The following is a 12,010-nucleotide window of genomic DNA, read 5'->3' on the forward strand; positions in this document are numbered from 1 at the left end:
TTTATCCCCTTTCATGTGCTCCACTGCCTGCCCCCGGCACCAGCAGGGAGGGGGCCATGGTACCAGACCAGGACCTGCTTCTTGGGCTCAGATTGTCACTGTCCAGGGAGCCGGGTCTCCCCTGGGGATTGTATCTGCCACAGGCCCTGCTGGGGCAGAGCCAGTCACAATGTACAGTGTCACCCCAGGACAACTACAGCATCCGTGTGCCTGAGTGCACCACTCCAATATCGCACACACACATTCACCCACACCCTTTTCTTCCCCTGCAGGACAGCTGCCCACCTCACCCAGCCCAATGCCTGCAGGAGAGAGGTCTCCTGTGCCTCTGGGCAAGGTACCAGCTGCAGTTTGGGATGGCTGGGAAGCCTGCAGGCTGTCAGAGCCCCGAGTGCACAGAGATGGGGGCTTTGGGCTTGGTGCTCATGTGGACCCCTCGTGCTCGGTCCAGAGCAGGAATAAATTTTCCATGAGGAAAAAGGCAACACTGCTTGCCAGGTCAGTTGTCCCTAAATAGCACCTCAGGAAAATTACAAGAGGAAGTGGAAGAAAAACTTTCTCCAAAAAGCTTTTGAAAAATTCTGCTTGGTAGAATGATGTTGAACTACATTCCACCTTCCTCCTGGGGAGGCTGGCAGCTCACCCAGCTAGGGCATCTCCAAAAACAGCTTCTCCCCCACAGTCCCCGGTTAAAGCTCTCCCAACTTTGGAAATTTTCCTTTGGGGACCTGGCCAACCAGACCACCCTCAACAAGTTTTTGGTTATCAGTGCTTGTTCCTTAGGATAAGGACTGTTTGGGGACTGCACTTTCTCCTTCACTGCACTGTTCTCTCAGCCTCTGCACCAGCTATGGGGAGCATCACAATGCCTCCAAAAGGTGGGATACTGGTTAAAGGTGGACAAAGGACTGTCCAGGACTAGCGAGGCTGGAGGCGTTTTTTCTGCCAAAAGCAAAAGTGATGGCCAAGCCAGTCTGGCAACACCAGAATTGCCCTTGCGGCTGCAAAGTCCATGTTGTGGATAATGTTCAGGTTTTTGTGTAACTTCTGGGAATTTCGGGGAAAGGAATTACAAGAAAAATTCAGTTCCAGGTCAAGGAAAAAACAAAAACAACTTAGTCTGAGTGAGTTCCAAAAGTACTCTAATCCTTTCAGTTTCGCAATCAGATCGTGATGCAAAGGGTTGTGACTGAGAGTGGGCAGCTTGGAGGGAGAGAAGAGGCAGCCTGGGGATGAAGAAGTCAGACTGAGGTACACATGACCCCTGGTGGTTTTCTGTGTCTGGTTGCAGGTACCTGAAACTTTTCTCTCAAGGGAAACTTAAAGACTTCTGAAAGGTCAGCTGTGCTTGCTGGATAAGCACTTTTTTCAGGAGATTATCAGGAAAAAGTAAAAAATTCTCTCTGTCTATAAGGAAAAAAAATCATCCAAAAACTGGGAAAAGAATTAAAAATATTTACCAGAATAGACTGAGCAAGCTGTTGTCAAAACAGAAAAAGAGAACAAAGAAACACAAGGTAAACAAAAAGAAAGCTGCAAACAAAAAGAAAACAAAACCAACCATCTGGCTCCTGAGCATGGAAACAACCTGTCAGCTCAGCAAAAAGCAGCAGAGCAGTGGCACAGTGAGGAGTACAATGAGATTAAAATCCCTTGCACACAGCTGAAAATAAATACAGCATTTGCAACAATTTTGTTACTGCCAATAAAGACAGGAAATGTCACTGCAGAAGTCGTGGAGTAACCACAGCATCAAATGGCAAGAGAGACAAGAGCCATGGGGCTCATCAGCACAGCCCAGGGACATGCCAGACACTTATTGTCAGTCTGGTGACACCAGAGCCAGGGGAAGCAGAGGCTGGGATGACACCAGACACAACCTTGCCAGGGAAGGCTGGGCAGTCCAAAGCAAAAGCAGCAAATCCCTTCTCTCTATGCTCAAGCCAAGCATCCCTGCAGACATTTTTCCCCACTGTGGCTCTGGAGATAAGCCCAGGGGATGCTGTGGGAATCAGTGAAGGGCTGGGGTGCCCTTCTCTGGCAGAAGCTTTTGGGCACACTCTCTTCAAGACTGGATCACAGGCAGGTCTTACATCTCATTTCTGACTTGTTCACTGCTGACTTGTGCACACAAGGCCACACACCAAGGCCACGTCAATGAGCTCACAGACAGGAGTGATGCCAGCCAGGCAATGGAGCAAAATACATGGAAAAAAAATCAATGAAATGTCCTAGTAACAGAGGAATTCAGCAGTCCCACCTGCAGTCAGCTCAGAGCTCACCAGAGAGCAGGGTCAAGTGCCACCTTCAGCAGCACCACGCTGAGGCTGGGGAGAGGCAGGCCACATTCTGGACTGCACCAAATCTACTGTTTCCTCCCCAAAAGGAGCTGCAGGAGGGATTTACTGCAGGAGGGCTGGGCCAGACCCTACCTGGAGCCCCAGGCACAGCCCCAGCCCCACACTGGGTGTCTTGGTTTGGAAATACTGAAATGGAGAAAATGAACCACCCCCCCCCCCCCAAATTGCCATAAATTTTAAATTAAGGGGCTCTCAGGCAACAAAAATTATGGGAGCAGGAAATAACAGTTCTTTAATAGGGAAAAAAACTAAAATGATAAAACAAACAATGCAGTAAACTAAAACAATACTGACAGGGTCAGAACACAACCTAACACTTTGTGGGTCAGGGTGTTGGTAGCAGTCGAATTGGAAAAGTGGCTGCAGCCCTCCTGCAGTGTCAGGTGTGGTTCTGCTGGAGCAGGGATCCTGTTGGAAAGGGTGTAGTTTTCCTGTGACGATCCAGTGGAAGAAGAGGCAGCTGCTGATCCTCTGGGAAATCTAATGGAGAAGCTGTGCTGGTATTCCAGAATCTCCAGATTATACCTGGGTAGCAATGCTTGGCTCCTCCCTCTGGGTGGAGCCTCTCACAAAGGGATGCTCTAGCTCTTATCAGTCATGCAGTGACATTCAGTAGCTGTTATCAGCAGATGTCCCTTCTGCTGATTGTCCCTTCCCACAATCCCTATCAGCAGATGTGAGGAGTGATTGTGATCACTCAGAGAGAGATGAGGCAAACTGCCCACTTGACAAAAGGCAGCTGCCATACAGAGGGTAATAGAATACATCTTGCCTTGCAATCTGGAACAGTGGGTTAAACACAGGAGGGAATGAGCAGCCAAAGTCACCTGAAGCTCCCCTCTGATTTCCCAACGCACAGTGAAGTGGTTTGTCACCCTCCCAAAGACAAAGCCACTCCTCCCTTCACTCAGCTGAGGCCTTGGAAAGCTTTGCTGAAGCTTTGCTTCAGAAAGCTTTGCTGTGACAGCAGCCCATGGGGTATAAATAACCCAAGGGTTCTGCACTGCCCCTCTCTCTTTAGGGTGTTGCAGCACCAGTGGCTGCTCTCAGCAGCCCAGCAGACATGAGGAGGCTGCAGCCAATTCTTCTCTTGCAACTGAAGAGCAACAGCCATGAAGTCACTGAACCAGTCTTAGCTGCCTTACCTACTCATATAGGCCTTTTTAAGACAGCAAATAACACGTGTAAAGTTAAAGCAATCTCTGAAAAACGCCAATCACTTGTTTTTAAAATTTTTAAAGTTTAATAGTAATAAAATGGTTATAAAAATAGTAATACAATTAGAGTAATAATAATTTGGACAATTTGAATTAGGACAATATGAGACAATAGAGACAAAAAGTTATGGATGTCCGGGTGTGGGAACTCAGCACATCCCTTTGGATATCTAGAGTTGCCAAGAACCCCGTCAGGGGGCTCAGAGACCCTGGCATGCTGCCCAGAACACCTGGAGATTTGATTTTGACCCTTGCAGCGAATTGCCAGCTTTGTATGAGGACGTGAAAGTCACACAGGTTTGAACAGTATAATAATAAAGTATTCACAGGGTGAAAATGTAGATTTTAGGATTTTTGGTATGGGGGTTATGGGGACAAGATGGAGGAATCAGGGCGTGTCCAGCCTTTCTTCTTCTTCTTCTTGTTCTCCATTTTCTGCAGTGATGTTGGCACTTTGGGATTGGTTTGGAGTAGAGGTGCACTGTCTAACACAGGTGATAGGTATTGGGAATTAAGTGTAAATATGTTATACGTAGTTTGTAGTATAAAAAGACAACACCGCCTCGGGGGCGGTCAGAGTGCTCATGGCTGCCCTGCTGAGGAGACCTCAGCTGGGCAGAAAGAAAATTTTATAGATAAGGATTAATAAACAACCTCAGGACGGAAAAGCGAAGAGTCCAGACTTGTTCTTCAGGTACGTGGGCTGAAGCAGAGACATCCTGCACATCTTGGGGCAGAGAACATCAACAGCCGACCCAAGATCCAGGCACCTTCTTCTGGGCAGCACAAATCTGAAAAAGGACCCCTGTTAACAGAGGATTAACCCTTAAAAACAATAGCTTGTTACATATTCATACACTTCATACATGATGTTATAAACAAAAAATCTGCCACATTTTTTGGGAAGAAAAAGAGCTGCAAAACCAGTTGGACTAGTTGTTGCCAAGGTGGAGTTCTACCTGTTATTGTAATCACTGGTTGTTTTAGCTAATTGCTCCTTTTGTATCAGTAAGGCTCTCCTGGGGCTAAGTTAATGGCTCTTCTCCCCAGACAGTGGGTGGAGGGTTCATGGGGGGGGCATCAGAGAAGATACAAAACAGCTTCGAGACCAGCATGCCATGGGAAGGAACATCAAAGTTACCAAAAAGACCCCAAAAACAATGAGCCAATACAGAATTAAGAGATTAGAGTGACATATGGATGTGAGGAACAGAGTGCTGAGCCTGCAGAGATGCTGAGAACCTTTGTTGCCCCTCACCCTGAGCAGAGACATCATCTGGAACCAGGGCCACAAGCCGGTGAGCCACTCAATATGTAGGGAAACCTAGGCCTATGTCCACTGCTCTCCTGAGAACAGGTTCTTTAGCTTGGGTTCCTAAAGGACAAAGCTGTGCATTCCTTTTTCTCCAACTCATCTTGGGAGTGGTGACAGCTAACCACAGACTTGTCAAGCTTCCCAACCTTGAGCTGGTCACTTTTAACAAAGGCATTAGAAAGGGAAAAGTCTCTTGCCCTGTTTATTTCACATGATGCATAAATTCCATTCAAATACAGGATTCTGTCTGGTCATCTTCAACTTCTTCCTCTGAGTCCTAACAGTACCTTTGAGGTGGGAAGAAGTTCGTTTCTTCTGATGAGAGGGCCATAAATTCTTTTTCTCTGAAAGATTTAGGTGTCCTGAAGCTGCTATTTTGCTGCAAGTTCTTTCTTTAAAAAAAGTATCCTACATAGCATAGTTTCTATTTTAACATTTTTTATAACCCAAAACTATATTTAACACACTACTTAAGAGAATTAATACAGCATTACTTTCTAACACAACACATATAATATTCATTTCCATATTTGCGGAAATGACTATAAGGTAAGGCGGTGACGGCACCCCCGAGGGCAGAGATGCTTGTTAGCGAATTTTCCAGCATTTCCCCGCTCCCGAGGGCAGAGCTCCTTGTTAGCTGCCGCTTTCCCAGTGTTTCCCCGCTCCCGAGGGCAGAGCTCCTTGCTCGCAGTTCCCAGCGTTTCCCCGCTCCCGAGGGCAGAGCTCCTTGCTCGCCGCTTTCCCAGCGTTTCCCCACGGCCGCTCTCAGCAGCGCTGCGGGCGGGGGCAGCCCCGCAGCCGTGCCGGAGCTCGGCACTGCAGCAAGGGATGGCTCAGCGCTGCCCGTGCCGGCTGCCAGCCCCAGGCGAGGGTGGCAGCTGTGCTGGGACACGTCTGACCTTCCTCTTACCCCGGCATTGCAGCAGCCCGTGAGCCTGTATCAGCCTGCCCAGCAGGTGAGTGATGAGACGCCCTTTAGGCTGAGCCCTAAAGGCCTCCTTCTGTCCCTCTGCTGCCCGCGTGCTGCTTGCCAGCCCAGGGCTGCTCCTCTTTGGAATTTTGTCTTGCCTGCCTCCCAAATTCCTCTGCTCCTGCTGCTGCTCCTCAGCTTGGCAAGAGACTCCAAGTCCAAGTTATCATTGCCGGTGCTCTTGCTGCCGCTGCATCCTGCGCGGTGTCCCGTGCAGGGGGGAAAGGATGCTGGGGCAGCTGCCTGTGGAGCAGCAGCCCTGGAGGCAGCATTGTGCATCTCCTCCAGGACTCCAGCTTGCCAGTGGGAGTGTTCATCTGGGAGGTGGAGAACGGGAGGGATGAGGACGTGGAGGTGTCCATCATGTTCAGCCTGCAGAACGGCCCGGGAGCGGCGGAGGCCGGGAGCGGCGGGCACTGGAACGAGCCCTTCACCTTCCACAAGGATGGCCAGCGGGTTGCTGGGGTCCTGCTGCACCACTGCCCGCCCGTGAACCCCTTCACCCTGGCCATCTCTGCCCAGGAGAAGGTAAAGGGCTGGCCCTGCTGCTGGGGCTCCTGCCGGGGAGGTTGTGCAGCCCTGCTGCATGTGGGGCAGCTGCCTGCAGGCAGCTGGCAAAGGATGGCGGTGCAAGGCCTTGGGGTTAGCAGCATTCCTCAGCGCTTGCCTGACACCAGGAGAGGGGACATGACTTCCCTGAGGGCACCCTCTTTGGGGATGGTGTCAGGAGAGCGGCTGAGGCAACGAGTTGAGAGTTGCTGGGCAGCCCATGAGAAGCGAGTGTCACGTCCTGCTGGTGGTACTGGGGAGGGGAGAGCATGAATCTTCTCCTCCAAAGGAGCAGCCCCTGATGATGCTCTTCCCTTGTTCAGGCTGGCACGGGAGTCACCCATGTGACGGCATTCAATCCCACGGGATTGGGTAGAGAGGTGTGGCAGGACCTCCTGCAGGATGGCAGGCTGGATTCACCCCCTGGTGAGTGCCTCCATCCTCCGTGGGACGGGTGCAGGGGAGCAGGGCAAGTGGGTGGCCGTGCTGCTTCTGGGCACCCAAGCAGGGCAGAGCTCTTTCCTCCAGCCTCCTTGGCTGTTCAAAATCTCCCCAGGATGTTGTGGCTTGTTCCCCACTTTAGGCTGTATCCAGACTTCCTATTGCTTGTCCTTGCTGTGGTTCTCCAAAAGCTGTTCATGCCACTTTGGGGCTATTTTTAACAATTAGGGATGCCCTGACACACTACGAGGAGTGGGAGAGGAAGATCGAAGCGTGGCAGGATCCCATCCTGGAGAACAGGTAGGGCAGATGGGAGCACCTTCCCAGTGGCCTCCTGGGCTTGGCTGCCACAGGTTCATCACCACCTCAGCCTCCGAGGCTGAGCTTCCCTCTTTCCCGCAGCCAGCTGCCTTCCTGGTACAAGTCAGCCCTGTTCAATGAGCTCTACTTCCTGACGGATGGAGGGACCATCTGGATGGAGGTGCCCCCTGATTGCCGTGCCGAGGAGCTGCAGGGGCCGGCGGGGGCGGGGCTCTCCCACCTCCTCCCTGTCCTGCGGGAGTACGGAAGGTTTGCTTATTTGGAAGGTAACTCACAAGGATGGGAAGCACTCTCCAGCCTCAAGCCCTCCTCCCATAACTGCAGCCATGTGTTTTGAACTCGCCATGGGGGTGTTTTTCACACTCCAGTGGGTAGGGGGCAGTGCTACTCCCAGGAAAAGCCCTTGCAGCCCTGAAGGATAGGGCATGGAGTGTTCTGCACATGCCTGGTGCTCTGGGTAGAGAATGAAACCCTCTTGGAACGGGAGCCCCTGTCCGTGCTGGGAAAGATGCCCCTGTCCAGGGCCCTGTGGAGGGAGGAGCTTTGCCCCTTGTCCCCTGCCCATGGCAGTCTCCTTTGCCTCACCACCTGCCCTGTCCTGCCAGGCCAGGAGTACCGGATGTACAACACCTACGATGTCCATTTCTACGCCTCCTTCGCTCTCATCATGCTGTGGCCCAAGCTGCAGATCAGCCTGCAGTATGACATTGGTGAGTGTTCCCAGAGCCCTGCCTTGCTGCCTGCTCAGGGCTTCACCTGGGGAGGAGACAGAGCCTTGGGCACTGCTGCTGCTGCAGAGATGCGTGCCTTGGAGCCAGCAGCCCCCTCCGGCCGCTCTGCTGTGCCCAGCGCTTGCAGCCCTGGAATGTTGCTGCCCCAGCAGCTCTGTGCCCAGCACTGGGGGCACCTTCTTGCCATGCTGGGGGTGCCCAGCTGGCTCTGCCTTCCCTGGGGGAGCCCCTGGTTTTCCCAGCTCTGTCCCTGCCTCTTGCATGGAGCTGTTTGCAGACTCCCAGTGGGAGATGGGCCACAGGCCATCGCTCCAGGCTGAGCAGGGCCCTGCTGGCCTGCAGCAGCTGGGGTCCCAAGGAGCTCCATGTGATGGGTGGTCTGACAAAGAAGAGCCCAAGCCAGGGAGGGTCACAGCTGGGGTCACACAATGGCCTTCAGTGGCAAGCGAGGCCACTACTGAGGAAAGGGAACAGGGACACTGATCTGTGAAAGAGAGGAGACAGTGTGTGTTTGCAGAAAAGCTTTATTGGGAGAATAAAGTTGCTGAAGGTGCTGAAGCAGGTGCTGAAGGAGATGCTGAAGCAGGAGGAAGGGCTACAACTTGGTATTGCCTCTTTTCTGGGAGTTCCAATGCTACCAGCCCTCAATCCATGAGCTCCTTCTTCCTCCAGAATATGTTGTAGCCAACCCTGAGGGGACACCAGCAGAGGAAATGTCAGGGTGGGACATGAGAGTGGCCCAGTGCCCACTCAGGCCTGTATTCTCCCAAAACATTTGCGCCTTGTCAGGACGCCCAGGGAAGCTACACACAAGCACCCTGTCCTCCCTCACTTTCACACTGGCAGCAGCTCTGCCAAATGCTGAGCACCACAGGCTGGGAGCACCACCCTTCATCCCCACCCTGGGGCCATTCAGGATTCTTTCTTAGGCCTTTGGCTTTGGAAATGCCTCTCAGGTGGTGAAGCTTCCCTTGAGCTTCTCACAGAAACTTTGCACACCAAGTCCTTCTGTTGCCTTATCAAGGAAACCAATACTCCAAAAGCCTTGGGGAATCACTTGCCTGAATCACAGCCCAAGTGGAACAATGTTATCATTACTGGAACTGTGAAAAATTCCTGTAATTATCCTCTCAAACTACATCCAGGATGAAGACTGGCTGATGACTTAGTTCAATCATCCCATGACTTTACCACAGTATTCCTAAGTGAGGCCCCTCATTGCCGGCCTGGATCTATAATTAAATCTCTGCTCTAATTGCGGTAAACCCTCCCAAATCACCTTATAAATGTTAAATTAGTCAATGGTTAAGTGCTGCCACGCCCTGTAGACAGAAACCATTGAGCAGGTCTGAGACTGAGAGTGGAACCAGCCCCAGCAGGGATCCATCCGTAGTTTAGAAAGCAATGGGCACCTTCCTGAACTTTGTGATTCATTTTAATATTCTCACTTCTCCTTGTCTATCTCCAGCTTCCATGTAAATCATTCTAGATTGATTCTAACCCATTTTTTTCATTCCTATGTTTTACCCCTGCCCAAAGCAATCAAGTGAACCTTGCCATGGAACTTTGCTAAGTCCTGTTTTTGCAAGCAGATACTAAACCTCCTTTTGCCAACGCCTGTGAGAGTGACTCCTAAGTGACCTAAAACACTCATTTGTGACAGCCCCAACCCCTCGGGAGTGCACAGGGGACGTGCGCAGGGTGGGGACAGAGAGCTCACAAGGTGGCTTTCCAGTCGTCTGCAAGTTTTTCTGAGTGTAACCTCAGCAGCCACATGGTCTTCAAAACCTCCTTTCCGTCCTTATCCACAAAGCACTGGCCGGTGAAAACACTGATGGAGTCTGTGGGACAAGACAGGAGAGGAGGGGAGCGTGGCGGAGGTGGCAGGTCAGTGGCTGCCCCAGCACAGGGGACAGTAGAGCCCTGCTGTCCCCGGCCTCTGGGGACAGCGGGGATGGGGAAAGCAGCAGGAGGGCTCAGGGCTGGCGTGTCACACGGACATGGGCAGGCAGTGCAGGCCCCAGCCCCTGCTGCCTCTCCTGCAGCCTGGGACTGGCAGCTGACAGCAACCGAGGAGCTCCAGGGACAGGGATGGGGGAGCTCCAGGGAGGGAGAGCAGTGGGGATAGTGCAGGGGAAGGCAGGGAATCAGCAAGGGCACTGCAGGGAGGGCAGAAGGGAGGTCTGGGGACAAAACAAGGATGCTAAGAAAAGGCTGATTACCTGAAAAGTTCCAGTGGACAGTGAAACCAAAGGTGGGCTGGCTCAGATATTGGAGCTGCTGGGACCCCAGCAGAGGTGATTCCACAATCTTTAATGGGGAGACTGCCACAGCTGTGAGGTACTTGCCAGTGAAGTCACCATTTTCCTTTACTTCATAAATGGTCATGTTGGAGCCCAGGTCATTCTGCCAGTGTCCAGTTAGCTTACACTGGAGAGGAAAGAACTCAGCGCTTGTGGCACAGCACAGCCTGCAGCCACAGCCCCCTGCCCACCCCACCCTGTGCATCCCACCCCTGATGGTACCTGCTCTGTAGCTTGGAGGCCCTGAGCCCCCAGGGCCAGGAAGAGCACGAGGAGCAAGGGAGTTGCTTGCACCATCTCTGCAGCAGGCAGACAGCTGATGGACCTGGGGATGTGCTCCTTGCAGGTCTCTGCTGATGCTCCTGCTCCCTCTCCTTTTTATTGGTGCCAGATGGGTGCGTGGCAGCTCTGGCCAGGACATTGTGCAATCTGGGTGTCCCCAGTTTTATCAGCTATCAGAGGGACTCGTGACAGCTGATCTTCCCAGAATGCCTTTGTTCCAAGATAAATGCAGGTGGACAGCCCAGGTGAGATGCTCCAGTATTGTGGTGCCACAGTACCCCTCCAGCCTCCTTCAGTGACCCCAACGGAGAGCTTCTTTGCATCTTTGTCCCTCTCCATTTGCTGTGGGCTCTGACATGGGAAGATACCAGCAGGTGCAGGGGGGGCACATATGGGAGCTTGCTCTCGCCATGTAACATTATTCCTCTGCCCAAAAATTCTCCCCTGGGAGCAAAAAAAGGGCATTTGTCACCAATGGCAGCACTGGGGCAGCATAATGATCTGCTGGAGAGGAGAGGAGAGGAGAGGAGAGGAGAGGAGAGGAGAGGAGAGGAGAGGAGAGGAGAGGAGAGGAGACGGAGAGGAGAGAGGCTACTTCATATCTGCCAGCCCTGATAGCTGTTGAGTATTAAGGATGCACTTTGGCACTAAAGAAGTCCTGCCATGGCCAGAAAGAGATAATAGCCCTTCTTGTGGTGTCCCCAGAACTCCTCCACCCTTTCTTGTGGTGTCCCAGAGATCCAACGTGTTTCCTGTGGTGTCCTCAAAGCTCCCACACCCTGCCTGGGGTATCTTTAATGCTCTTCTCACCTGCTGCCCTCGCTGTGCTCCCTGCCAGCTCACTCAGTGTCCCCCCCAGACTCCATCACTGTCCAGAGGGATTGGGGCTCTCCTATCTCACGGGTGTCCCTTGGCAGGAGGCTCAGCCCCCTCTGATATAAAAGGAGCAGAGTCTGACACCACACATGGCCACCAGCACCATGGGCACCCAGGGCTGCTGCTGCTGCTCGCCCTGGCCCTGCTCATGGCCCGTGGTGCTGCATCTGGGGAGGTGAGAGCAGCCCTGGGGCAGTCTGGCCGTGCTGAGCCGTGCTGTGCTGTGCTGTGCTGAGCCGTGCTGTGCTGTGCTGTGCTGAGCCGTGCTGTGCTGTCCCGGGTGCAGGGTGGGGGACAAGGGGCTGCATGCCCTGGCTGTGCCATCCCCGTGGTGTGTGTTTTCTCTGTGCCATGCTCTGCCACCACAGCACACAAAGGTTTTGCCTGAGGGGCTGCAGGTTCTGGGTGTCCTGTCCTGTACCATGCTGGGCCACAGCGCAGTGTCCATGACCAAGGAGGCTGCCAGCTCTGGCTGTGCTTCCCTGGGGCTGCTGTGGGTCACCTCCGCCTGCCACAGGGTACCTCCAGCTCTGCTGCCCTGCCCAGAGACTGAGGGTTGCTCTCCTGACTGATGCCCATGAGCTGGTCACAGCTGCCAGGGCGAGGGGCTGTGCCATGGGGCACACATCCCCTGCTCAGCCA

The 12,010-nt window shown here is 52.9% G+C and overlaps 1 protein-coding gene and 1 long non-coding RNA gene across 2 annotated transcripts; one reads left to right on the forward strand and one right to left on the reverse strand.

Annotated features, from left to right (window-relative positions):
• The first annotated feature begins 7,087 nt into the window (after positions 1-7,087).
• Positions 7,088-7,889, forward strand: LOC143692013 (uncharacterized). Its single transcript, XR_013179864.1, has 3 exons — positions 7,088-7,155; positions 7,258-7,442; positions 7,782-7,889. It is a non-coding gene; the product is annotated as an uncharacterized LOC143692013 (long non-coding RNA).
• A 524-nt stretch (positions 7,890-8,413) lies between these two features.
• LOC129132646 (avidin-related protein 7-like) lies at positions 8,414-10,698 on the reverse strand. The gene is made up of 4 exons (XM_054652023.2): positions 10,433-10,698; positions 10,130-10,337; positions 9,628-9,748; positions 8,414-8,597 (listed from the first exon to the last, which is right to left on the reverse strand). Exons 1-4 carry the CDS (start codon positions 10,505-10,507, stop codon positions 8,552-8,554), a joined length of 450 nt encoding a protein of 149 aa, XP_054507998.2. The 5' UTR covers positions 10,508-10,698; the 3' UTR covers positions 8,414-8,551.
• Positions 10,699-12,010: the final 1,312 nt, after the last annotated feature.

Source organism: Agelaius phoeniceus, chromosome Z, assembly GCF_051311805.1.
Source record: "Agelaius phoeniceus isolate bAgePho1 chromosome Z, bAgePho1.hap1, whole genome shotgun sequence".
Taxonomy (NCBI): Eukaryota; Metazoa; Chordata; class Aves; order Passeriformes; family Icteridae; genus Agelaius; species Agelaius phoeniceus.